Source organism: Odocoileus virginianus, chromosome 15 (genome assembly GCF_023699985.2).
Source record: "Odocoileus virginianus isolate 20LAN1187 ecotype Illinois chromosome 15, Ovbor_1.2, whole genome shotgun sequence".
NCBI classification, from domain to species: Eukaryota; Metazoa; Chordata; class Mammalia; order Artiodactyla; family Cervidae; genus Odocoileus; species Odocoileus virginianus.
In genome coordinates, this window is record NC_069688.1 from 1,109,797 (window position 1) to 1,136,817 (window position 27,021).

At 59.0% G+C, this 27,021-nt stretch overlaps 1 protein-coding gene and 1 long non-coding RNA gene across 2 annotated transcripts in view; one reads left to right on the top strand and one right to left on the bottom strand.

Moving 5' to 3' along the window:
• The window catches only part of SLC45A4 (solute carrier family 45 member 4), a 61,653-nt gene extending 36,075 nt beyond the window's left edge, over nt 1–25,578 (top strand). The window contains 8 exon segments of the mRNA XM_070476925.1: nt 18,121–18,309; nt 19,473–19,652; nt 20,138–21,165; nt 21,699–21,798; nt 22,825–23,036; nt 23,875–24,231; nt 24,713–24,745; nt 24,747–25,578. Of these exon segments, the coding sequence (XP_070333026.1) occupies nt 18,121–18,309; nt 19,473–19,652; nt 20,138–21,165; nt 21,699–21,798; nt 22,825–23,036; nt 23,875–24,231; nt 24,713–24,745; nt 24,747–25,079 (2,432 nt within the window). The 3' untranslated portion in view covers nt 25,080–25,578.
• LOC139038428 (uncharacterized) lies at nt 13,026–19,925 on the bottom strand. Its single transcript, XR_011491384.1, has 3 exons — nt 19,697–19,925; nt 18,149–19,588; nt 13,026–14,020 (listed from the first exon to the last, which is right to left on the bottom strand). It is a non-coding gene; the product is annotated as an uncharacterized lncRNA (long non-coding RNA).
• Nucleotides 25,579–27,021: the final 1,443 nt, after the last annotated feature.

A 27,021-nucleotide genomic window follows, 5' to 3' on the forward strand; every position in this document is an offset into this window, starting at 1 on the left:
CAGGGGTGTGGGTTCCTGGTTGAGGTCATTACGAAAGCAGTGTGGCCAGACTCAGGTGGTCAGAACCAGGTCCCATATTTAACTTCTATGATCTCTTACGGTTATGGCTCTGATTACTGAGAAGTAGGTTGGTAGCAGGAGTGGAGGTTTGGGAGCATTTCCTTGATGACAGGTCACGTGTATGATGGCCCAGCACCCTGGTGCTTACACAGCTCCTTGGCACTTTCACACTTTACAGGTTCTGCATCTCAGTTTCCACACAGCTTACATTTCACTGTGTGGTTCTGCATGTATACATACTACATGAGACTTGCATCCATTTTAGATAATCCAGGGTAATGTATATTCTAATTTTTCTATATAATGCCTAGGTTATGCATTAATTGTAGCTTCTGAAAGTTGCAAGTGTGTCTGTTCCATGTGACCATGCACCAGTGCTGATGAGAAGCAGGACCATTGTCATCATATTTACTGTGACAGAACGACCCGAAGTTAATGAAGGTGACCCTTGTCACTGACTCTGGACAGTGCACAGGAGGGCAGGACTCTGGCAGAAGCTGTTTCCGTGGGCTAAAGGAGCGGAGCTTAATGAGAGTTGTTCTGAGATGGGCTTAGATAGGCGCCAGACAATAAGGCCTGATCCTTTTCTCAAGGTTGTACTTGAATTTCACTCTTGGGGCAATGTTCAGTTCAGTTCTGTTGTGTCCGACTCTTTGCGACCCCATGGACTGCAGCACACCAGGCTTCCCTGTCCATCACCAACTCCCGGAGCTTGCTCAAGCTTATGTCCCTCAAGTCAGTGATGCTATCCAACCATCTCATCCTCTGTCATCCCCTTCTCCTCCTGCCTTTAATCTTTCCCAGCATCAGGGTCTTTTCCAGTGAGTCAGCTCTTCGCGTCAGGTGACCAAAGTATTGAGTTTCGGCTTCAACATCAGTCCTTCCAATGAAAACTGAGGACTGATTTCCTTTAGGATGGACTGGTTGGATCTCCTTGAAGTCCAAGGGACTCTCAAGAGTCTTCTCCAACACCACAGTTCAAAAGCATCAATTCTTCAGTGCTCAGCTTTTTTTATAGTCCAACTATCACATCTATACATGACTACTGGAAAAACCATAGACAGACCTAGGGGCAATGTAGTGGTCAGAATTTTCTAATTTGACTCAGGGCTTCTTAAAATGGTCTGTCACACCCAGAAATACAATATCATTATTGGATTTTGTATATTAATAATGATTAAAGCTGAAACAGGGATTTCCCTGGTGATCCAATGGCTAAGACTCCAAGCTCCCAATGCAGGGGGCTGGGGTTCGATCCCTGGTCAGGGAACTAGATCTCACATCCCTTAACTAGGAGTTCAAATGCTGCAACTAAAGATCTGGCATGGCACAATGAAAACTGAAGATCCTACATGCTGCAACTAAGACCCAGCATTGCCAAATCCATCCATCCATATGTGTTTGTGTGTGTATATGTGTGTGTGTGTAGGTGTATATGTGTATGCATGTGCATGCATATATGTATATGTGTCCATGTGCATGTGTATATGCATGTGTGTGTGTGCATGTGTGTGCATATGTGTATGTGTATATGCACGTATGTGTGTACGTGTGTGTGTGTGTGTGTGTGTGTGTGTGTGTGTGTGTGTAGCTGAAGCCATTGTCTTGGTGTGGACAGTGTGACCCACCTGACAGGTGTCTGCAGGCGTAAGCACCACCACAGTGCTTCCGCCGCCCTAGCAGCCTCCTGGTGGCCCCTCGCGTCAGTGCCCCTGCGTGGTGGGGGCCTGCCTCTGTCGTGATGATGTCCTGTCTGAAATTTGTATGAGCAGAATCACGCAGCAGGTGGCCTGGTTTCTGCCATGCTTCGGCGGTCCATCCTGCTGCACTAGGTGGTCCACTGGTCGCCCCCCACCTCTCCCTCCATTGATTCACCAGCTCATGGACGTTTGGATCGCTTCCATCTGGGGGCTGTTTTAAATAAAACTGCTCTGAGCCTCACCTGCGAGTCTTTGTGTGGACTTGTGTTTCATTTCCCATGAATAGAGACCTAGGAGTGTGGCGTTTACTTTACAAGAAGAGACCATTCCAACCATTCCCCACGTCCTTGAGAACACTTGCATTTCTCTGACGAATAGCAACGTTAAGCGACTATTCTTGTGCCTCTTGTGCCTATTGTGGACTTGTGTTTCATTTCCCGTGAGTAGAGACCTAGGAGTGCAGGTTTACTTTACAAGAAGAGACCATTCCGACCATTCCCCACGTCCTTGAGAACACTTGCATTTCTCTGATGAATACCGATGTTAAGTGACTATTCTTGTGCCTATTGGGCAATTGTGTATCTTAGGTGGAGTGCGTGCTAAGATTTTTTGCTGATACTTCAATCAGGTGGTTTGTCTCATTAATAAGTTGCAAGGGTTCTTTATTAAAAAGCCCTTTATCAGATATGTCTGCCCTTGGGCATCCAGTTCTGTCCAGGGGTGTTCGACTTGCTCATCTCTTGTGTGGCCAGTCCATCACTCGGCTGGGCTCTTGTGGCCAGCCTGTGCGTGTCCTCCCCACCTGGGAGGCTTCGAGGAGCCACTGAAGTGCGGTCTTCCATCATTGTTTTGCATGATCTCCCCCTCCCCCGTACCCCCCGGGCCCAGGGCAGTTTCAGATGCTCACCTAGTACCCCAGGCTCAGGGGGGGCTCAGTGAGTATTTGTGGGAGGAAAGAATGAGTGACACAGCTTAGATGCCCGACGTGTCTGTGTGCCTTTGTGAAAGCCCAGGCTTCTGGTTTCCTGCCTTCTAGAGTTGGTCCCTGATGGCCTGATCCCACCCAGGGCCTTGAGGCCTCCAGACCCATTGATGCATGCGACAAAGAAGGCCCGTGGGATTCCCCAGGGAGCCACTCGGCGCCCACCCCAGCAGAGCCACATGCATTGCCTCTTATTCACGTCACACATGTTTGCCCTGTGAATGACTGGGCCTGTCTCGGGTGGAGATGAGGGCACAGGTAAATACTGTGGATGCAGCACTGGTCACCCTGCCACCGGCAGGTCTTTTGTCTAGTGACAACGTGAGGAAGCAGAGGCTGGGAGGGCTGGTGCACCTGCCTTGGGGGATCCCACCAGGGGCACGTGGGCTGTGTTTAAAGCTTGAAGCATCTGGCCTGAGTTCAGCTTCAGCATCCCGGCCTTTCTGGTTTGGTCCAATGGCCATCCATGAACAGAGCTCGTTGCTCCGTCTGCTGGGGGCTATGTTCCGCTGAGATCCCTAGCCCTCTGCCTGGCCCCTCACCTGACATCGCAGATCTGCATTGAGGACCTGGGGAACCACAGCTGGAAGACGGAGCGCCCTCCCCACCTCAGCCACGGCCTGAGCTTACACATGGGCCCAGGAGGTCGACTCTAACCTCAATACTGACCCCATCTGTCAGTCCTCAAGGTACCTTGTCGCCCCACTGCCCCAGGGGCAGGTGCAGGCTGAGGGCCGCCCAGGCTGCAGGAACCTGGGACGAGGTAGTGGTTTCTAAGCCAGGCACGTGCTCCTCAAGCTCCACGCCTGCCCAGCACGGCCACCGGCCTGCAGGAGGAGCTGATTCCAGAGACACCTGCAATTATGGAGAGAGTTATTCCAGCCAAATAGAAAATACAGATTCTAGAAAAGCCACTGCCCTTCGGCATGCCACAAAATTACCATGTCAGTCCTCGATGGGTGGCCGCGGGTTGGGACGCCCGCCACTGGGGAGTACCGTGCAGTGAGGGTGTGGGGGACCTGCCCAGAAGCAGGTGGAGGGAGCCTGCTGGCAGGGAGGTGAGCTCCAGCCCCCTCTGAGGGGACCCGCACCCAAGCTGTTAGGACCTTGGTGGTCAGAACTCAGACCCCATGGTGCTTCCTTCACTCCCGTCCACCTCCCCGAGGAAGGACTCAGGTTCTCAGTGTAAAGATAACCACTCCTGCTATGATCTGGAAGGCAGCTTGGCCTGGCCTATTGCATTCCTGGGTGTGGGTAACTAAAGAATTGTAATTCCAGTACTTACTTTGGTTTGTTGCTTAAATTCGGTTTGTCACATGAGCTGGATTGTCGATAGTCCTAGTTGTCATTCTCAGCTGTGTGTTTTTGTTTTTCTTTCACACGAACTCGAGTCTTGGGGCTTTGGTGTTTGGTGACAAGTTGTCTCCTGTGATCCTCAGCTAGTTGCACGTGTGTTGACCGAAAGCCTTGGCAGGGCTTGTCTGGTTCCAGCTCTAGGATGATGGAGCCGTTCTGTTTTCATATCTTTCTATGAAGGGGGTTAGGGGACAGGGTCTCTGCCCACCCCCTCCTCACTCCTCTCTCTGATCCTGGACCCGCTGACACTGGTGGCTGCTTGGCCACCTGCCCTGTGGGGGGTGTAATAGGAAGTCAAATCACCACGCTCTTTTCGTAAAGAGGTGAATAATTTTGGAAAGTGCAGTTTAAATCGCAGCACTGTGAGCCATCTGTGTGTGTTTGCTGGCCCTGGTGTCCAAGGTGCCCCCACCGTCGAGGACACTGCAGCGCTCGTCCGCGGGGGCCCCGCCGCAGGAAGGCCTTGCCTGGCCAGGCCGGGACCTGCGGCGAGGGCTCGTGACTCCACGTGAGCATCTCTTTCTGCTGCCGTCTCTAGACCAGCAGCAGAGCCGTCCCTCAGCGCTGCAAGGGCAGCACCGAGTCAGCAGGCCTTGGGGACAGTGGCAGGAGGCAGGTGGGTGTAGCCGGGACAGCCGCCCCTCCTGGTCCCACTGAGTGGGCCGCAGAGTGGGCAAAAGGGCGGTGCAGGCGGGTGGCGCCCACCCTTTCGGCAAGGTGCGGAGGCAGCAGCCCTGAGACCACAGCTCCCGCGAGCTGGAAGAAAGTGCCACAGGCCTGGGGCAGCCACGGGTTCTCCGTCCTCCTCTGCAGGGAAGGGGCCTTTAAAAACTGGTCCTCTGCTTTGTTGGACCCAAAGCACTTTCACCAGGTTCGAGATTCAGAGGTCAGGGAAGTGAGACTTCCGTCCGTCTCCTGTCCTCAGCACCTGGTTCTGTCCCTGGAGGAGCAGGTTTCACGAGCCTCCTTCTGGACTTCACCCACATGTGTGACCTGAGACACACCGTCCCCACCAGCAGCAGAGTGCGTCCCAGACAGACGAGAGCCCAGGTCCAGGTCGGAGCAGAAAGCCCGTCGGTCTCTCCAGGCTCCTGCTGCATCCTCCTGGTGGGCCCGCCCACCTTGGCTCTGACCTTGGGGCTGGCCCAGGTGCCTTCAGCATCTCCATCACCCCTCCCTCACCTGTCTGACAGCTGCATCTCTTATACCTTAGATCCCCACACTGGTAGTCAAACATCTCAGCTTTTGGAGGGAACCTTTAAAGATACGAACATTCTTAGGCTTCAGGCTCAAAGTGAAGTCGCTCAGTTGTGTCTGACTCTTTGTGATCCCATGGACTGTAGCCTACCACGGTCCTCCATCCATGGAATTTTCCAGGCAAGAGTACTGGAGTGGGTTGCCATTTCCTTCTCCAGGGGATGGAACCCGGGTCTCCCGTATTACAGGCGCACGCTTTACCATCTGAGCCACCTGGGAAGCCAAGGCGGGAGGAGTGGCAGCTAAAAGTTGTTGCTTTGTTAGTGCCCAGTGGGGCTCTGGTGAGTAAGACCCACACGCTTGCAGGCAAACGGTGAGAATGTGACCTGCAGGGGGCAGGGGGCCCTTGGGCCCCACTGGGAGTAGCAGCATCCGTGCCTGCTCCCTGCAGGGCCGGTGGTCTGGGGGCTGAGGAGAGGCTGCCCAGGAACTTTGCAGACCAACTCCTGGTGCGAGCCTGGCACTGCAGGTAGGTGCCCGTGTTTGCACGCCGTGTGTGTGTGTGTATGTGTGCATGCATGTATATATGTGCACACATGGACAATGTGTGCGTGTATTATGTGTGCGCTTCTGTGTGGTGCACGTGTGTGGTGTGTGCATGTGTGGTGTGTGCATGCAGGTGTTAGTGTGTGTGTGCACTCATGTGCTTCTGATGAGCCTGGCCTCAGAGTCAGGATCAAGTGGGAACGAGGGGTCACCTGTCAGAGGAGAGTCTGGGAATAGCCTGTCCAGAGCCAGAGCAGACCCCCACGAAGCTCCAGAGCCCTTCTGGACTGACGAGGTCTGGTCCCAGGCAGCTTTTCCCTTGGGAAGGAGACATCTACCCCCCCCCCCCCCCCCCGCCCCTCACTGTTTTCTTCTTGGTTCCGGAAATACCCTTGAAGGAAAAGGAAAGTCCTAGAAGGGTGTCCTGTGGCCTCTCAGCTGACAGATGCCCATTTCTCTCCTGATGGAAGTTGTGGGGGGCTGTGCACTATGCTGTCCCGGAGTGACCAAGTGCTTCGTACATTTATTTATGGGGAAGCTTAGGTTTAATCTTGTCTGTCTCATTCAGGAGGGGCGAAACTTTGTTCATTTCGTATATGTCTGTCTTTTTTTTTTTAAAGCACTCTTCTACTTTCAGTCCTAACTTAATGTGAATCAGAATTCCTAGGATGTGATGTGTCAGAACTGGAGCCTCACCTTTTCTTCCTGTGGGAAAAACCTACCCTTTTAGCAGCCGGCTTTAAAGAAAGCATGCGAGCCTGAAGTGCCGCAAGTGCTAGTCACTTTCCTCTGCTCCCTGGATTGCGGAGCGAAGCAGACATTGAGGCCAGCGCTGGCGGAGCTGAGTGGGGCCATGACCCAGCGGCCAAGCTGAGTCACCCGCCCCCGTCTGCACCCCCCACCCCCATAATCCAGCCCCCCCTCCCACCCCCCAGGAACTCACTGCCTGTCTCTAAAGCTGTGTGCCTTCTGGTGCCAATGACTCAGGCGAGCGCTTGCCGTCCATCGGGCAGCGCCCAGGAACACACACATCTTTGGTGAGAATTGAGCGCTGTGGTCTCGTGCTGTATCCAAAGTGAGGAGCATGCCCTCGTGTGCACTGGCATGCTGCATGGGCTCGAGAGGAGACGTGCCTCAGAGCACATGCGCGTGCCCTGCACCCTTCTCCAGCGAGCGTGGGTGTTGCCCACAGGTCATGAGGCACCTTTAACATGAGGCCTCCAACGTGGCCCTCCCAGCAGCTGCTTTCCACGCCTAGTGCTTCCCCAGCTCAGACGCGCTGCTGGGAATTCCCTTTGTGTACAGTGACCCCTGGGCCTTCTGCAGGAGCACTCCTGGTTCTGTCCAAGAGCTGGCACCTTGCTGCCCTCGGTCTCCTCTGTGCCACCCAGTTCCTGAGGCGCCCCTGTCCGGTTCTTGCGGGTCACCTGGCACTCTGCACAAAGCTGCGTCACTTAAGGGCTATTTCAGAGAATCGGGCCGTCGCGTCCCCGAAAGAGGGACGGCCGAAGGAGGCCAGGAAGAGGGCCAAGTGGGGGAGGCTGGAGTGGTGGTTCTGGGCCCGTGCCGGGGGGCACACCCCACCCAGCCCATGTCACTACCTTGCCTCCTGAGATGACGCCCACAGGTCCTCCAGCCCCTGGCAGGAGGCTTTTAGGCTGGTGGCCAGCACAGGAGACAGCGTGAGGACCCTGGCTGTCCCCGCAGGCAGAGGGCCCTCTGCCCGTCCTCAGCCTGCCACTCTTCAGTGCGCGGGCGCCCCACACCCCCATGCGGGACTTCGGTCCTGGGCCGAGGGCAGCCCAGAGCATGTGAGCTTAGACTCTGCCTTGGTGCTTCCGTTGTTCTTCAGCAGCGACAACCCCAGTAGGCTTGGCCATCCTCCTCCGGGTGGGGGAGCAGGTCTTTGTGTTGCTTCTGATCTGACAGTTGTTTTCACATCTGTGGAAGCTGATGCTGTGCAGGCCTAGAGAATGTTATCGGAGCTGCTCTCAAGATGGGTTTCCCCGGCACCCGCCCGCCCTGTCTGGGCTTATACTTGGTCTGCAGGCCCAGAGGGCAGGGTCCCCTGATGTTCAGGGAGGGGTCCGCAGGCTGCCCCGGGTTGGGACGCAGACCCAGGCAGAGAACCCTGGGCTCCAGGCCCTCGCCCACCCCCACCCCAGAGCACCATCAGGGGAGGGGCGGGTATGCCCGCCAGGCTTGGGGCGCCAAGGAGGACGGTAAACGGATGAGATGGGCCTTCACCGGCATCTGTGCGAGTGAAACAGTCCAGACACAGGAGGACGAGCGCTGTGTGACTGCGCCTCTGCTCAGGACCCAGGAGGAGGACGTGGGGGCTGAGCGCGGGGCCCAGGGGCCTTTAACAGGACAGAGTTTCAGTTTCACAGGTGAAGGTCTTGTGGGGACAGCAGGGGACATGTCCCTGAAGTCACTGAACCAGACACCTCAAAGCGGTCAGACAGGCAACTTTTACACGGTGGATATTTTACCCCCGCTTTTTAAATGTGGAAAAAAATTGGACCGGCCATTCTCTCTGACTGAAAACTGGATTTCCTGCTGACGAGAGACTGAGGAAGCCTGAAGGGTGACACATGGCCCGGGCTGGGAGGTGGCAGAGGGCCCACGCTCACCCGCGGAGGGGAGTTCCAGACACACACGCGTGTCCATGCCTGGGGGCCCTGACGTGACAGCCACCCGGGCCGGGGGACCCTTGCAGTCCCCTCAGAGCCCAAGCAGCGTGCTGGAAGGACAGGCAGGAGTCCGTCAGAATCTCCTGGAGTTCGATGAAATAATTGAAGAACTGTCGTGCAGGACTGTTTTGTTTGGATTGGGAAGTCTGGATTTCCTTGTGTTTCAGATCATTGTATTTTAGAGACAATGCAATGTCAGCCGCAGTCGTTTTTCCCAAGGAATTCCACGCCTGTTTTTCTTTCATCAAACGGTTATTGAGCACCTACCCGCCAGGTGCCGGGCGTCGTGCCAGATGCCTGTGCGGGGTGAGCAGCCAAGGCTCCTGCTTCGCTGGGGCTGGGAGCTGAGTACATGGGGGTCCCTGTCGGGTGACGGGCTCCCGCGCTCCAGGGACTGCAGGGTCGCAGGTCGGGGGAGGCCTGGAGGGAGGTCACCGGTTCCGCACGCCGGCTCTGACGCTGTGCTGCATTTGCTCACGGGGCCTGGGGTCAAGGTTGTGATTTGTGGTTTGGAGAAGGAAGGGCAGTCAGAATACAGGTCACTGCCCTCTCCATTGAAGGCGAGCGTGGGGGCGCTGGAAACGGGACAGGAGGCGAGAGCTAGGCACAGAGAGGAGGGCGGGACGGCGGCCCTGGGCCTCCTGGTCGCCAGGTGCCCAGGGGTCAGTGAGTGAAGGTGAGTCCCTGCCACATTCCAACCTGCGGCGTGGCAGGGAGAGGCACAGAGGGAAATGTGGCCTGCTAGGGGAGCCGTGACTAAGTCTGAGTGGCACAAGCTTGGTGCCAAGTTCTGTGCGGGAAGCTCTGGCTCCTGGTTGGCCAGATCACAGCAGGCCTTAGATGCCACTCCAAGGAGGTGACTTCCAGAGAAATCTGAGTGACTCTGTCCTTTGCCAGTATTGCACATGTGAGCCTTAATAAAGCACGAATGGACCAATTATGTTGCATTAGGTAAGTAATCTTAGAGACAATTTAAAATACATGGGAGGACGTGCAGATACTTGTAGGTTACCTGCAGATGTCTGCATCAGGGACTTGAGCACCTGTGAAAATGCTCAGGGAGGGTCCTGGGGCCAGCCTTCTGCAGACACTGAGGGGTGAGCGTGCACTTGGCTGAAAGGACAGAAGATGCTGTCAGTTATCCCTGCAGAAAGGGGTCATGTCACTTTGTAACGAAAGCCAGAAAGAAGTCAAATAAACTTTAGCAGGGCATTACAAGTACATGTTGGAATGATAAGGAACTGGGCAGTGCAGAGCTGGGGTTCAGGGTGATCTGTCCTCTGTGTGGTCCCTTCTCGGGGGAGCCCAGCCCACAGGCCTCCTGCTGCCCGTCAAGGCAGAGCTCTCCAGGGAATCACTCTAAATGTTTAGTGTTTCTCTTAAACCTGCAACAAGATTATAATCACAGAGAGGAGTTTTTTAAATGGTAAATTTTGGAACAAACGCTCTCTTTGCTATTAAAAGCAGTCAGTGTAGAATGTGTCCACCAGCAAGACATGTCCCAGATGGTGGTAATTTTGTCATTAAAAAGCCAACTATTTAAATCCCATGCAAAATACATACATGTATAAATGACGGGAATGGTGTGTGGATAGGGTTTGTCTTCGGGTGCAATGTAGGTCGTTTTCCCCCGTTTAAATGGAGAGAGCACGTGAGTGTATCTTAAAGCTTGTAAGCTTCAGGGAAACATCACAGAAAGAAACTTGAAGGAACTGCCAGCCCTTGTGAGGACTTGGGAATGGTTGTGTTAGAAGTACTTTATCTGCGAACCTGGAAAAGCGCTTCACACCCAGGAGGTGTAGCTCACGCTGCAAAACTGGGCGAAAACTGAAAGCCTGAGCCTTGCTCCGAGGCCACTGAGGGCTGGACGCCTGCCTGCTGGGCTGTTGACCATGACTGGAAGACCCCTGCGCTGGGCAGTAGAGATGGAGGCAGCTAGCACAGGCTCAGCTCAGGGTGGCTGGGAAGGCAGCACCGATTCTAACAAGTGTCAGGCTTTATCAGTTTCAACCAAGTTAAGTGTCCTCAAATTCCCTCTAGATGTTCACGCGTGTCCCTTTCCCTGTCGTTTATTATTGGCACGGTGAGCGGGTGTCGCTGCCTGCTCTAATCGATGCCGGGGCATCTCCTTGCGGGCCCCACGCTCTGCCTCGGCTGAGACCCCGACCCTGAGCACCTCCCTTCCCGCCGCCCCTGGGGCTCCGCTGCCCAGAGCGCTCCACCGCAGGTCCGGCTGGAGCCCTGGGTCCCCACGTCCTCCCCGCAGTCTCTCAGACTGTGAGTGCGTCCTCCTTTCCTTCACCTTCGTCGTGCTAGAGTGTGACTGAAAAGCGGGAGTTAACCAGAGCCAGACGGGAAACGCAGCCTGTGTAGACGCAGCTGCCGCCTGGTTGGGGAGCGCTTCCCCAGGGGCCCGCCCCTGTAATCGGACACTCATGGTGGATGCACGGGGCCTCATGTGCAGCTCATGCATTTTAATCGTTTCACTGAAATGAAGAGCAGAGTAGACGTCTCACGCTGTGGATTTCTCCATGTGGGGTGGTGGCCAGTGGTGCGGCCAGCGTGGGTCAGGCCCAGCCTCGCCTCTGGTTCTGGTGAGCAGAGTGCTGGGGCGCAGGTCACTGGCATCGCTGGAGTGAGCCCCCACCTGCAGGGGCCCCGTAGCCCCTGTCCTCAGGGAGAGCCGGCCAGCACGAGGGCAGCACACTCCCTTTAACCCCAAGCTCCAAGGTCAGCATGCAGGGCGGCCACTGCAGGCTGGGAGGAAGGCTCAGCACGGGGCCTGGCATGCAGGGCAGCCACTGCAGGCCGGGGGGAAGGCTCAGCATGGAGCCTGGTGTGGGGGCCAGTCTGGGCCCCCGCCTTCCCCCATTGCGGCTCTGGGCCCTGCCACACTGCAGGCAGAGCATGGTGAGACTGTGGTGAGACCGTGCCGGAGGCAAGCAGTCTAGGACCAGGGTCGGACAGAGCAGCATGCTGCCTGACCACCAGGGCAGGCAGCGTGGAGAGAGGCGAGTCTGGGCACAAAAGCTCGGTGTCAAACAGGCCATGAGCGAGGCTCCTGGGCTGCCCCAGGGACTTGGCCATCTCCTCAGCCCTGGACGGGGCTGCTCTGCGCCACGGGAGTTGGGGCTCAGGGAAGTAGGTGACTTGCCCAGGGCTCCATGGCCAGAAAGTGTAGAATCAGGATTCGAGCCTCTCCTTTTCTTTCGGCTGGGCCAGACTGGAGGCTGCCATGAACTAAGAGAGCTAGGTGTTCCCTGCTCTTAGAAACAAGATGTGCAGACCCCACAGTAACCATGCCAGCAGCCGCTAGTCCAGCGACCTGATCCTCCCCCAGCCTGGAGATGGCATTACTGTGCAGATTCTCACGGGACGTGGCCCCCAGCGGCCCAGCCAGCTGTGCTGCCTGCAGCTGTGAGAAAGCGAGCCCTGGTCAGTGGGGTTCAAAAGTGGAGGCTCGAGATCTCCCTTGGTCAAGGTGGTACAGCCTTTCATAAGAATTCCGTTTTTAAAGCTTCCGGACAGCCTGCTAGTTTTCCCGTTGTGTTTTCAGGAGGCAGACTGCGAAGGCCCTGCTGTTTGCAGCCCAGAGTGTGCCTGAGCTGGCTCCCCAACTTCCAGGATTCCTCGGGGCCCTTGGCTGAGTGCATCCACTATTTAAAAATTAATTACATGCTTACAGTCAGATTGTGTTGACAGGAAGATAGCACACACGCGTGCCTTCCTGCCTACTCGTCTGTACGCCACTGTCCTCAGCCCCTGGGCGATCCCGGCACGTTGTATGTGAGCTCCTGGTTCACTGACGTCACGTAGGTGTCGTGAGCTTTGCCGAGGCAGTGGAAGTCCGCTGGCGCCCGCAGGAGTCCCCGCACCCCTCACAGCTCCACTTGTTAAAACCAAAGCACTGTGAATCACACAGCATGTAAGGTGGTGCCTGGGGTCCCTCCCCAGTTAAGACCATGGACTCTCGGTGCTGGGAGAGACCTTGTCTGCCAGCACATCCAGGCCTTGTACAGGCACCAACCTGAGTCAGGGCCGAGTGGCCACCACGAGGCTTGGGACAGACTTGATGCCCCCACCGTGAGCTGGGCACTGTGGCTTGGTGCAGCATCCGAGTCAGAGCTGGGATGGATGGGTGGCGGAGAGCAGCCCATGCCCCTGTCTGCGGGGGACTGTGCTCCTGGGAGCTGCCCGGAGGAGAGGCCCCCACAGCCGGGCCCCAGGGGCCCCAGAGGGGTGCCCACTGGTTTTCCAGAGGTCAGTGTCCAGTCCTGTCTGGCCAGGAGCACCCTGCTGGGCTGTGGAGGCCTCTCCTGGGCCAGCAGAGGACCAGTGCCCCCGCTGGGTGTTGGGCAGCCCCCATGTGGGGCTGCCAGTCTATTCCTGGGGAACTGGGCCCAGCCTCAGGGCCAACACGGGCTGGAGGATGTTTATTTTTACCAGAGGACTGTTCAGAACCTTCCGTTACTTAAGTAATCGTGCCTTCAATAAGTTTGAATCATGCTGTTTCCAGGCAGTCGCCTCCCTCTGGAACAGCTCCTTCTTTATTTACCACGGTCCCCCCGCAGGGAGCACGTCCACCCCAACTGGACAGAAGTGGCCACGCCACACGGCTCTCCCCCGGCACTGATGGGACTGGCCCAGTGTGGCCCGGGCTCTGGGCTCTGCACCTTCAGGCACCTGTCCCAGCCCTTCCACGCTGTGATCAGGGACGTCTCGTTCAGCTCTGGGCTCCCGGGGCCCAGCCCGTTGCACCTGGAGACCCCAGGGCTCGCTGTCCCAAGGGAGAGGCCCCAGAAGCAGCACCTGAACTAGTTTTCCTCCTTCGTCGTCCTCTTTCTCCCTGCCCCCCTGGGACTCTAGGAGGCTCCTTGCAGCTCTGTGGTCCTCCCTCCAGCTGGAGGACGTGTTGCCTGCTGCCCAGCGCAGACCCTCCTGGCTCGGGGGTCCGGGGCGCGGGCCGCTTTCCCCAGGACCCTGCCTCCGGCCCATGCCCGGGGTCTCGTGTGTGTGTGTGGAGGCAGGACCGCTGCTTTTTCACACCTGTGCCCCTCACTGGGGCCACTTGGTGATGGCTCCCCACGGGGCTGGTTAGACCCTTCCGAGGTCACCCCAGGCTGCTGAGCAGTTCCCACGGAGAGCTGGTTCTCACGGCTTTGGTGTTATCGTGAAGTTTTTGTCTGACAATACAAGCGTATCTTGATGAGGAAGGCTTTGTCTATTGAGAGAAAGAATGAAGTTCCTATTCCCATTTCAGATCTTTTGTTAAACAATTTATAGGCCGCTTTCCCGGTACCCTGGCCCCCTCCCCCCAGAAGGACCAGTTTATCAAAAAAGCGGCTGTGTTGAATGGGAGGCCGCGCGTGACCGAGCGTGGCCGCAGTCGCCCGTGACCTCACTCAGCCCTCTGCGAGCCGCGACGCCCCCGGCGTTTCCTGTGAACCAGCAGCCTTCCTGGTCCCACCATTGTTGTTCAGTTTTGCCTGGAAGAAAACAAAAATTATTTACTACGCACCGGTGCTGTGTGTGTTTAGAGCCTTGCTGGGAAATGCCACGTCCGGGCCGTCCCAGCGGCAGCCGTGCTGGGGACAGATGGGGGCCGGCCCGGGGCTGTGTTCTCAGGCTCGTCACTGCCCCGGGGACGTGATGGGAAGTGTTCATCTTCGTCTTAAACGAAGACATGTCCCCGCTGTGGTCAGCGCTGGGTGCCCCCGGCCCTCCCCAGTGCCTGACCGCTCAGCTGTCAGGGGGTCTCACACCCCCGCTGTGACTTTCAGGAGAACTGGGGACAAAGCACCGAGACAGACCCCACTGACGTCCAGGCAGCCCCCCAGGCTCTGCAGCCTGACCAGCTCCCGGCCCAGCCGCCTCTGCGCGGAGGCCTCCCTGGCGTTGGTCGGGGGGTCCCGTGCAGGGTGGGGAGGAGATGGGGGTGCTGGGGGAGGGCCCTGGAGCGTTGAGCCAGGGGAGCTGGTGCGTGTGCCAGCGCGCTCTGCCCTCGTGGGGCTTCGGCCAAGCCTGCTGAATGCGGGCCGGCTGGACTGGCAGGCAGGCGGCCTGGTGACCTGCGAGGACAGTTTTGGGGGAACTAAAGGGGGGTCCAGGCTGCCGTGGGTGGAGGGGGACGGGAGGTGGGGAGGGGGGTGACAGTGACAGCCTCGCCAGAGGAGATGCAGGCCGGCCGCCACAGCAGCTGCAGGATGGGCCCAAGGTGGTGCTGGCGGAGCCGAGCGGTGGCGAGGCTGGGGGCGCTGACTCCGGGTGGTCTCCCCCGGCCCCTTGGGTTGTGAGCCGGCAGGCCCCACTCAGGCCCTGGGAACCTGCCAGGCAGGCAGTCTGTGCACACCCACGGCCACTCCTGCGGGGCCAGGGCTCTGGGCGGCCGATGCCGCGTGGCAGTGGTTCCCCTGGGTGAGCAGGACGCGGGTTTGGGGTGAATTGCTGAGCAGCACCCAGCTTGACAAGCTTCCCGAGATTCGCTGTCAGTTGCGTGACCCCTTTCAGAAAGGGTTGACAGAGCTCCCCCGGTCATGTCTCTGAAGCCCCACAGGCCCACGTCTGAGGGGACGGACGCGTCCACAGAGAGAGCACAGGCCCCCGCGAGCCCTGCTCCCAGAGACCGCCTTGCGTGGACTTCATGCCAAGCACAGCTCGCCGCAGAGGCGTTGACCCAGAGTCCTGCACGTGGCAGAAATACCCCTGAGAGACAAAAGGAGCAGAACTGCGGTCAGCTGTCATCAGCAGGCCTCTGGGAAATGCTGAAGAAGCTGAAGGCAGTTCTTCAGGCCAAAGGGAAGTGATACCCCGTGACCCCAGGATGCCGAGGAGGAAGGAAAGAAGGGTATGGGGGTGGTAAGAAGAAAGACAGTTTCATCTTGGTTCCTTTAGAACGAGCGACTGTTCAGAGCTCCCTGCACAGGTTCATCGTGTCTGCAGATGTAATGTGTGTGCCGCTTCCGCATAGACGGACCTGGGGTGGACGGGCACATATAGGTGCCGGGGTCTCACCAGAGGGGAGCAGTCTCCACTCAGGCTGAAGGTGACGTGTAATAGCTTCTAGAGCAGCCACTGCCAAGTCAAGCTGAACCGTCAGCGTGCGGATCACCATGGGACATGGAGGAGGACTTGCGTCACCAAGAGAAGGCAGGAGCGAGAGGGGCAGAGCCGGCCGGAGGCGCAGCCGGAAGCAGGCGGTGGAGCGGTGGGCCCAGCGTCGCCCCACGACAGCTGCTGTCAGCAGCGGGGGCCGAGCGCACCCACAGGAGGAGACTCGGGAGAGTGGACGGAGCAGAAATACTGTGATCCACGGGGGTTGAGAGTGAAAAGGAGGGGACGGGAAGCCAGAGTCGGCTGGGGCAGCACTGACCCAGATACAGAGGATTTCAGGTGCATGCGGAGCTTCAACCAAGGGGCAGAGGACTGCCCAAGCTGGGAGGGACGGCTCCAGAGTGAGGGGCCCGTGTCCTGGGGTCAGAGCCGCGAGATGCCCTCTTCCTGCACTGACGCACACCCGGAAGGCAGACTCTACACCACGACCGCCCTGCGTCTAGAGCAGAGGGGGGCAGGCGGTTCCTGTCAGGGCCGCAGGGCGTGTTCCCCTCAGGGTTCTGCCGGGAACCAGGCAGGGAGGTGAGAGTCGGCAGGTGTGGAGTCCAGAACGCTTCCCGGTGCCTGAAGCAGGAAGGCCAAGCCCCCAGGGGAGACGGCGGGCGTGTGCACACGTGCCTGTGTGAGTGTGTGTGCGTGTGCGTGCTGCAGCCCGTCACCAGGCTAGTCACTGTTCAGTAGTAAGGTTGTGACATTGAAAAAGCCCAGCAAGAGACACTGTGTCCCCCGGGGTAAAGGATGCTCTTCTTTGTCTCTGAAGCCGACCACAGGCTCCTGGGAGTGGTTCAGGGAGGGAGTCGTTCCTGAGAAGCCCTCTCTCCACACCGCAGTCTTGAGGGTGGGCAGCGCCGGACCCTGACACTGAGCGTCAAGGAACCAGGCCCACCACGTAGACCCCAGCGCGTCAGTGGAGCACTCTCAGCAGGCTCCCCATCTCCTGAACCAGCAGCTCATCCTACCGACTTAGAAGCAGGAGCGAAGTTCACCCTTCCTAAGGTTCTGGAAAGGTTGAGGCCAACACCTTGAACTCTGGGCTGAACGCGTCAATATTTTAATGGGCACACTAGCAACGGTTTTGAAAGGTGCTTCCCTCCTCCTTTGAAAATGATTTCCTCCTCCTACACAGTTTATTTTTCTTGGTAGTTCAGCACAATATTCCGTTCCTCAGCGCCCTTGGCGGTGTAAAACATTCGCTGACCGAGTCGCTGGTGTGCCAGAGCACCTTGTATTTTTTTTAAGTCAGCTCTTCACTGAAGTTGACACACAGAAGTGCATGACCCGCATCCCCCAGCCGGGTGAGCTGTCCCCAGGGACCCCCATCCAGGTCAAGGTCAAAACACCCCAGCCTGAAGCCCCCGTCCGTCCCCCGCTGAAGGGCAACCACCACCTGGCCCCGCCACGGAGGCTGCTTCCCCGCTATGGCTGTGGCATGAATGGAACCTGCAGAGTGTGCGGGATACGGCCGGGTGCATCCTGGGTGTGAGCGGGCCAGACCCATCTCTGTCCCAGGGATGGCGGGCCTCAGGGTTGTATAACCCAGTGACAGAGTGGAGGGTGGGGCCAGGGAGGGTCCATGCTTACACGTGGGAACCAGGCAGCCCTGGGTTTAAATGCTGGGGCTCCTGCTTTCGTTCTCTGTCCACATGGGGCAGATCACCTGACCTTGGAGCTTCAGACTGCCCATCTGTGAAATGGGTACGGTCATCCCTACCTCTGGGCAGGTGGGAAGGTTAGGCACCAGAACCGACCCCCTGGCTCCAGCTGGACATGCACGGAGGCGTCCCCTCTCATTGCCCTCAATAACCACTTGGAAGCCCACTGCTGGGGCTGTTTAGCACATCAGTGGTGCAGGGTCCATCTGCAGGGCCCTGGTGATAGATTTTGGCCAGTGAGGCCCAGGGTCCCAGGATCACGGGTCCTCTAGTCTCTAAAGCTGCAGCCCCCTGCTGTACGCCATGTTCTGGGCTGATGGGGGCCTGGTCCCTGAGGGTGGCATTGAGCAGAGCCCCCGAGACCCCAGGCCCCAGTCAGCGCCAGTGGAGTGAGAGGGCCTCATCCTCACGCCACTGCGCCCACAGGTGCCAGGTGCATGGGGCTGACACCATGTCCTCCACGCGTGCACGGCGGCCCGGGCCCGCAGGGTCTGGGTGCTGCTCCAAGGCCCTGCTCCGCTGCCCCTCCCGCCCAGGGCCTGCTGCGTGGGGCTGACACTGCGTTCTCCACACGTGCACAGCGGCCTGGGCCCGCTGGGTCTGGGTGCTGCTCTGAAGGCCCAGTGCACCCTAGGGGCCCGGCTCCACGGCCCAGGTCTGGCCTTGGGCCACTTGATGCTTCCCAGGTGGGCTTTGGTTGGTTTCAGACTCCTGGCCTTGCAGAGGGGTGCCTGCCTGAGGGGTCTCCAGCCGGTGGGTGTGTGCGCATGGCGCATGCTGCCAGCCACCCGCCTGCCCAAGGGTGATGGTGGTGTGTGTTGCAGGCCTCCCGGAGCAGTACTACAGCCTCACCTGGTTCCTGAGCCCCATCCTCGGCCTCATCTTCACTCCCCTCATCGGCTCCGCGAGCGACCGCTGCACCCTGAGCTGGGGCCGCCGGCGGCCTTTCATCCTGGCGCTCTGTGTGGGCGTGCTCTTCGGAGTGGCGCTGTTCCTCAACGGCTCTGCCATCGGTGAGTGTCCTGCCCTGGGTGCGGGGGCATGGAGCCGGGCTGTACCGGGCATGCAGGTGTGAGGAGCCCAGACCGCCAGTCCTGGCCGGGGCCACTGGCAGGCGTCCTTGGCCCCCGGGCGGTGGCCGGGCCGTGGGCCCCACGTGGGAACACCATGGGAACCTGTTCTCAGGGAGCGCTTCCTGTTGTGACCCATTTGTTTTTAATGCGTATCTGACACCACGTCCTGTTTCCAGCATTATTTCAGAAATTATCTTTTTTTTTTTCTCCTTTTCTCAGACTTGGTATTGAAAATGTCCAGACCTAGTTTGCTGCTTGTTTTTTTGGTTCACATATTCGGGGGTTTGTTTTGCTTCTTTCTGTTGTTGTTTTGTTTTCAGTTAAAGCAGCTATTTGTGGGAAAATACCTTTTGTTTTGAGAGCACCCGTCAGAAATGTGAATAAGCAAAAGTCTTGTTTTCTGGCGACAGCTTTCTAAGACAAAAGCTTAACCTGTGTCCTGACGCAGGTGAACTTGCCCGTGTCCACGTCGGTCCTCAGGCGGTCACGGACGCTGGGAGGCTCAGGAAGGGAGACGGCCGAAGAGTTCCGTGTGCCACAGAGCCTCGCTCAGCTCCTCCAGGGCCCACGCGGGCTGGCAGGGCGGGCACAGTCCCAGACTTGGAGGGGGTGCAAGAGGGGCCTCCCTGAGCTGTGCACCACGCCCCCCCAAAGCTGGCTGTCAGGAGTCCACAGGGAGCTGCCCTCTCCAGGCACCTGCAGGCTCAGTTCAGAGGGAACGCTGGCCTCTGCAGGGACCCGTCTGTGGGGGCAGCCCCAGCCCACTGTGGCCCACACGCAGTACTTGGCGGCCCCGGCCTGGAGCCATGTCTCTCCTGGCCCTTGTGGGGCGGGGCAGAGTTGGGGGGTGCCCCAGGCCCCCCAGCACCTCTGTGCCTTGTCCAGCACAGCCAGCAGCAGCCCAGCCTTCAGGCAGCAGGCTTGTCTCCGGGCTCAGGGGCAGACTCGCCCGAGGCCGGTGTGTGATTACGGCTTATAGCCCGCTTCAGAGCAGCGGGAGAAACGAAGCCCGCCTCCTGTGTGGAGGGGCTGTGCCCAGGAGCACAGAGCCCCCCGAGACGGCCGCGGGGGGCGCTGAGCTGCTGCTCCTGGTGCCCCGGCAGGCCTGGCCCTCGGCGATGTCCCGACCCGGCAGCCCATCGGCATCGTGCTCACCGTGCTGGGGGTGGTGGTCCTGGATTTCAGCGCTGACGCCACGGAGGGGCCCATCCGTGCATACCTGCTGGACGTGGTGGACAGTGAGGAGCAGGACATGGCCCTCAACATCCACGCCTTCTCTGCTGGTGAGCGGGCCCTGCCCGGCTCTGGGCCCCACCCCCGGCCTTACCCGCTTGTCTGAGAGCCTCGGGTCTGGGGGAGGCGGCTTCACGTGGACCCTGGTGGGTGAGGCAGCGAGCAGGGACCCAGCAGGGCCAAGTGGCTGGTCTGAGGTGGGGGTGTGCTAGCGTGCTGGCCTCCTCCTCCAATTCGGGGAGCGTTCCCATCGGATGGGAACGTGGGCTCCTGAGCTTTGGGAATGGCGGCCAGTGGGGAGAGAGTCCCGGAGCGGCCGCCCGTTTCCCTCCTAACTCAGGAAGCAGGAAGCTGTCGGGTCAGGATTCCAGACCTGGGCTCAGCTGTCACCGCGTCCCTGCTTCTCCCGTTTTCTCTCTATGAGTGACCCTGGAGCCCCCCTCAGGGGGGAGTTGTGAACACCTGTCTGGGCTCCCCGCCCCGCGGCCCATCCCCCTCCTCTGCTCACATTTGCGCTGTCCCCTCCTGTCCCCAGGCCTCGGCGGAGCTGTCGGCTACGTGCTGGGCGGGCTGGACTGGACCCAGACCTTCCTGGGCTCCTGGTTCCGGACACAGAACCAGGTGCTATTCTTCTTCGCGGCCATCATCTTCACGGTGTCCGTGGCCCTGCACCTGTCCAGCATCGAGGAAGAGCAGTACAGTCCCCAGCAGGAGCGCAGTGGGGACTCAACCAGCACGCCGGCCCCCGGCCCCCGCGCCTGCGTGCTGGACGGCGGCGCCCTGTTCCCGGATGAGGTGCAGTCGGAGCACGAGCTGGCCCTGGACTTCCTGGACGAGGGCCTGGTGCGCAGCAAGAGCGACTCGGTGCTGCACGTGCGTGAGGCCACACTGGGCCTGGAGCCCAAGCTCTTCCTACAGGACATCGAGCCCTCCATCTTCCATGACGCCTCCCGCCCCGGCACCCCCTGCAGCACCAGCCAGGAGCGCGCCCCCGACCAGCCGCCCCGCCAGCCCCCGCCACTCCGCGCACCCGCTGGCGAGGATGAGACCCTGCTGGAGGACCCCCTGAGCGCGGCCAGGCTCCCGAATGGGGGCGGCGCAGGGCTGTGGGACGGCCCAGGGAGCTACAGCCGGGCAGCCCTGAAGGCCCCCGCCACAGTGGGCCCTGCCCGCCGGCGCCGGCACGTGTTCCGCCGGCAGGCCTCCAGCACCTTCTCCTACTATGGCAAGATCGGCTCCCACCGCTACCGCCACCGGCGCGCCAACGCCGTGGTGCTCATCAAGCCCTCGCGCAGCATGAGCGACCTGTACGACCTGCAGGCGCGGCCGCGGCAGCACCGCCACCGCCACCAGAGTGGGGCCACCACGTCCAGCGGGGACTCGGAGAGCGAGGAGGGCGAGGGCGAGACCACCGTGCGGCTGCTCTGGCTGTCCATGCTGAAGATGCCCCCCGAGCTGGTGCGCCTCTGCCTCTGCCACCTGCTCACCTGGTTCTCCGTCATCGCCGAGGCCGTGTTCTACACCGACTTCATGGGCCAGGTCATCTTCGAGGGGGACCCCAAGGTGAGCACCCGGGACCCCCTGCCTCGTGGGAGGGAGCAGTGACAGCCGGCCCAGGTGCACCCCTGTTGAGAACATGGTCAGGGGTCCCGGTGTATGAGTGCGAGGGCATCCAGGCCTGGGTCCGTGCTGAGCACCCCCCGCCCCGACTTTGGAAGTGTGGGAATGCCAGGGAGCTGGAGGCAGGCAGGCCAGCTCCCACCACACACAGATGGCCCCAGAACCTGCAGGCTGAAGCAGTTTTCTGTTGTTGCCGGTGTCCAGGCCACGTGGGCGTGGCTTCTAGGCCCCAGGGCAGCTGCGGGCTCACAGCTCTGCTCAGGAAGTCCACGGTCAGGGCTCAGGCCTCCCCGCCCCACACGGCCCACCACGCGGAGGCCTCCCCGCCCCACGTGGGCTGCCAGGCTGAGGCTGCTGCTCCTCTCGATGCTGCCGCGGTTGAGACGCGTCAGTGATTTTGGCGTAGGCAACCCCTTCCCCTGGAGGCGCAGCATGCCAGCCCCACCCCCTGAACCCTCATCTTGTGTCTGGAACAGGCTTTGTCCAACTCGACGGAGTGGCAGGCCTACAGCGCGGGCGTGAAAATGGGCTGCTGGGGCCTGGTCATCTACGCGGCCACTGGTGCCACCTGCTCAGGTAAGCAGCCCCCAGCCAGGTGAGCCGAGCACCTGGACACACTCCGTGATCAGAAAGACTGACAGGCGTCCTGCTCCATGGGCCACAGGCCCAGCCCCAGCGGGGCCGGCCCTCAGGGACAGCAGCCGTGTCACCGTTCATCGCCGTCTTGAGGCGGAGCCAGCAGCGCTGCTGCTGGGACGGCAGTGCTGTGACCCCTTAGCTCTTCTCTGTGCAGACGCCTGCTGGCTCCCGGGGAGGGCCTGCCAGGGCTCAGGGCGATGGCAGCGCTGCAGGAGCTGTACTCTGAGCTGGGAGGGCGGGCGTCCCGGGTCCTGCCTCAGTGCACGCAGTGTGTCTGGGGTCTGCCGGAGGTCGGGGTGGCTGGAGGAGATAAGTGGCCTTCCTTGGGGTCCACTGTGTCCAGGAGGACAGAGGGTGGGAGTGACAGGCTTCAGGCTCAGCAGCGGCGTGCAGGCACACCTTCCAGGAATGGGGCAGAGCCGCACTTAGGGGCCTCTGGCTGATCCTGGCCCGGCCCCTGCCCAGTCTCTACCTGAGGATGACAGGATAACGGCCACTGGCAGCGGACAGCCAGCCTGACGGTCACAGTGCTGTCTGCTCTACTAAAGGACTCCTCAGGAGGGCTGGGTCAGAAAGCCTGACCCAGAGGGGTAGGGCCTCGTGAGGAAAACCAGCCACAACTCAGTCCCCGAGGCAGGGCAGGGCCCAAGGCCAGAGTGGGCCTGGACTGGTGGAAGGATCAGAAGGCCTGGCACTGCAAGGGAGGGAGTCCCCCCGGGGCTGCAGGACAGAACTGGGCTACAGGTCTGGAACCACGAGGGGCGACCTCCTTTTAAGGTGTGGAGCCCTTGGCAGTGGACTGGGGCACGGTGAGCTGGGGGTCCATCCAGGGGCTGTGCGTGGTGGCTGGGGGGTGAAAGACAGAGGCGTCCCATCCCTGTTCCTGAGCCAGGCTGAGTGCAGCGGAGGTAGGGGCGCGAGCAGGCTTGTGCCTTCCGATCACCGTGCGGCCCCTCTCTGCAGCCCTGCTACAGAAGTACCTGGACAACTACGACCTGAGCATCAGGGTCATCTACGTGCTGGGCACACTGGGCTTCTCCATCGGCACAGCCGTGATGGCCATGTTCGCCAACGTCTACGTGGCCATGATCATGATCAGCACCATGGGCATCGTCTCCATGAGCATCTCCTACTGCCCCTACGCCCTGCTCGGGCAGTACCACGACCTCCGAGAGGTGCGGGGCGGGCGACCTGCTGTGGCAGCTCTGGGGTTCTCGCTAGCACTTCCCATATGAGCATTCTCGCCCATGTCTTCCCTTGCACTCGCGCCCTCGGCCTGTGGTCTGCCTGGGATAGAGTGTGTGTGTGTGGTCTAAGGTCAATCAGAACTTTACAGCACCCCAAGTAAGGATGGTCACGTGACGCGGTGCCCCTCCCCCCACACACACACACGCTGCCGAGCCATGGTCACCGCTGGGGGAATCTCTTCTCTTCCATGGCTGTCTGTCCGCTGTCTGTCCGCTCACAGTGGCAACAGTGTCTTCAGTAGTTTTACAGGAAGACCTGAATGAAACCTGGTAGTGTTAAGTTCTCCAACTTGCTTCTTCAACATTGTTACTTGGTTACTCTTAACCATTTCCTTTTTATTTAAATGTTAGAATCAGCTTCTGGACTTTTTTTTTTTTAATTGGAAACACATTGATTATATGCATCAATTTGGAGAGAGTTAAAACTTTGTAGTATTGAGCCTTTATAATATTCCCTAAATATGGTATATTGTATTAATTGTCATAGCATATTTATAGATTCTCCCAGACTTTCTGCACACACAGTCACATCCTCCATGGGTAATGAGTTTCATCTCTTCCTTTTTAATTCTTAAGGGTTTTATTTATTTTCCTTGCCTTCCTGCAGTGGCTGGAACCCCCAGTACCGTGTTCAGTATAAATAGGGGGTGGAGGGAGAGCCAGGCGAGCAGGTGTGCAGCCGCTGAGGGAAGGCAGGTCTGCCCAGACCCTGGGGACGCCAGCGCGGCTTGGCCCTGCCCTCACGCCGTGCCCGCCTCTCTTGCAGTACGTGCATCACAGCCCCGGGACATCCAGGCGTGGCTTCGGCATCGACTGCGCCATCCTCTCCTGCCAGGTCTACATCTCCCAGATTCTGGTGGCCTCCGCCCTGGGCAGCGTGGTCGACGCGGTGGGGACCGTGCGTGTCATCCCCATGGTGGCCTCCGTGGGCTCTTTCCTGGGCTTCCTGACGGCCGCCTTCCTGGTCATCTATCCAGAGGTGTCCGAAGAGGCCAAGGAGGAGCAGAAGGGACTCTCCTCCCAGCCGCTGGGCGAAGGCGCGAGCGGCAGCGCCGAGAAGCCCACGGTGCTGAAGCTGTCCCGGAAGGAGGGCCGGCAGGGGCTCGTGGAGACCGAGTCGATGGTCTGAGCCGCACCGCACACACATTCCGGGGAGGCGGGGAGGCGGGGAGGCGGGGGTGGCGCCCAGCAGCCCGGCTGCCATGGCCTTGGCGGCCGCGTGCACCAAAACCCTTCACCGACCCTGGTGGAGGCTCAGTAGCTGTAGGGTAGGTTTGCGCCAATAAGCAAAAACACCTTATTAATTACTTTTTCCACAATTAAAAAGAATCATTTTTTTAATCAAAAAAAGATCTTTTAATTTCAACTGTCTTTTTGTTCTGCAGGTATATTATTCTGCATGTTTTAAAATTATAAAGCAGATTTACCTTATAGAGAAGCAATTTAGAAAAAAAAAAAGATTTTTGCATTTCTAAAGTTATAATTGAAAGCAAAAAAGTATCTGATGTATTTTGCTATATCTTATCTGAAGTCTTCAGATAATGGTTGTGTAGTCAGTGACTAAAACACTTTCTATCACATTTTTTCCCTGTGGATGCCTACAGGTATTTGGACGTTCTGTCAGATCGCGTCACATTTTGTTGGTGCTGCAGCTATTGGAGAGTACTTTTCTCTATGATTATTTTAGAAAAAAAAATTTTTGTCTTTATTTTCCAAAACTGTGGTTTTCTTGAAGAACACATCTCCTGCTTTCCTGTTCGACACGTTGTACCCGGGCGGCGGGCAGCAGTAGCGGGGACACCAAAGCTGGGAGGAGGCTGGGCCCCCGGGACGCTGGTGGGGAGACCCCCCTGGCCGGGCTGGACCGCCTGCCGGGGGCAGCCCTGGAGCTGGCAGCGCCGTCCCCGTGCCCGCCCGCATCTGTGCCCACCCCGCCCATCGTCTTGTCCGAAGCTCCGGGAGACGCTGTGACTCTTGCGTTGCACTTTGTCTTTGAGCCGTCTGTCAGGGGACCATGATGCAGAGCTCCTGGCGTGGAACTGCCACCCATGCCTACCACCAGGCCCACGTGCCAGACACTCGGCACCCACCTGACCTCCGCGCCTGCTCACTCCCGCCGGCTGCTGGAGTCAGGGCCGCCCCGCTATGAAGAACGCGGGTCTCGGACAGGGGCACGGTCCGCCCCACAGGTCAGCTCAGCGCGGCATTTCTAGTTTCAGCGCAGAACCAAACTTGCACCCCAGGGAAGCACAGTCATCACATGCTGCAGCTGTTTGGAAATGCTTTTCAAACCACAATCTCTTTCTAAGTAAGCAGTTTCTGCTTTTCTTCTTTGGGACGGTCAGTCTAAGTCCGCTGATCTCAGGAGAAAGAGGGAGGCCTCCCACACATCACCCGGATAAAGTGAGAGGACTGTAACTCTTCGCTGCCTCAAGTCGATGTGTTTTTAAATAAAGTACTTTAAAACGCATGAGAGTCATGCTGCAATATGATCATTCTAAAGCAAATATATATATATATATATAGATATATTTCAAGATGAAGCTACACAGTTTTTAAATAAACTACTTGAATTTCCTGTGTGTTGAGAGGAACAGCCGTGCTTCGTGTACTTGACCAGCCTCTGGTCCCGTCACATCTCTGTCGCTGGCGGCACTTTGCAGCTGCCATTTGTCCCTGAGGAGCAGCGGTGCCTGTCCGTTTTGGATGCAGCCACAAGCCACGTGTCTGCCCCCAGAAGCCCAGGGTCACGGAGAGCCGACTGGGAAACGGGAGTGTTTTCGACGTGCATGACGGCTGGAGAAGGGCCTTGGGGATCCTGTGCCCAGACGGGCAAGTCCTTCCCACTTCCAAGCACGCCTCCCCTCGCCCCCCCGGCAGGTACCTGGCAGGTCGATGGCTTTCGTGGCTTTAGGATGGAAAGTCCTCCTGCTGTGACACTATAGATCGCAGCCTGTTTAGCTGCTCTGCTCCTCGAGGGGGTCTCCTGATAGCTAGAAAACGGGGGGGCAGTGAGCTGAGAATGTAGGGGTGTGGGGGAAAGCCCGAGTCAAGCTCTGAGATGAACCAGCCGGAAGGGCCACCCCTCCCGGGCCCACCCTGTCCACAGCCGGCCGGGGCTTGATGTGTAGGAGCAAGCAGGGCTTGTGGCAAGACCACCACCCTGGGGATGCCAGCCTTAAACCTGATCTAAAACAGCAAAGACACGGAAGGACAAGAACAACCCTGGAACGTGCTCGGGGCGGAGGCCCGCTGGAGAAAGGCCTCTGTCGGCGGCTGGCACAGAAGTGAGTACGCGTGCGGCCGTCTTGAGTCCTGCAGGCCGCCAAGCCTTCTGCCTGTGTGTGACCAGAGTGTGTCTTACTGTGTGGGTCTGGGAGGGCAGGTGCCTCACGGCCCAGGTCAGGAGAGAGTGGTCATGGAGCCAGCCTCCAGCCCTCGACTGGGGGTGAGCTTTGCGGGGGGGTATTGTGGAGTGAGTGCTTTCGCCTCAGCCCCACCCCCGCAGTGAGGTTATTCCCAGGTTGCACTGACCCGAGGCTCTGGCATCACCTGTGTCTTAAGAAAAGCAGAGCGGGCGGTCCTCACGGTGGTGGCCGGCCGTGGCTGGGGGCTGTGGTTGGTTCCTAATGCTGGACCTCAGATGGCCGTGGGGGCCGCGGGCAGACTGCTCCAAGGAGCGCGGCTGTGGCCCCCTCATTTGAAACGTCCTCTGGTGCTCCAGCCAAGGTGACCAGTGGTCTGTGCCGCCCGCAGGGGAGGCTGGCCAGGCAGCCGATGCCAGAGTTGAGCTGGAGTTGGCCTCGTGGGCCCTGGGCGTCGTGGGTACCGGTCAGGGCTGAGTGCTGTGAGCAGAGGGCTTGGTAGGGATTTGGCTGGTTGCCGGGTCATATCAATGGACTACCCAGATAGG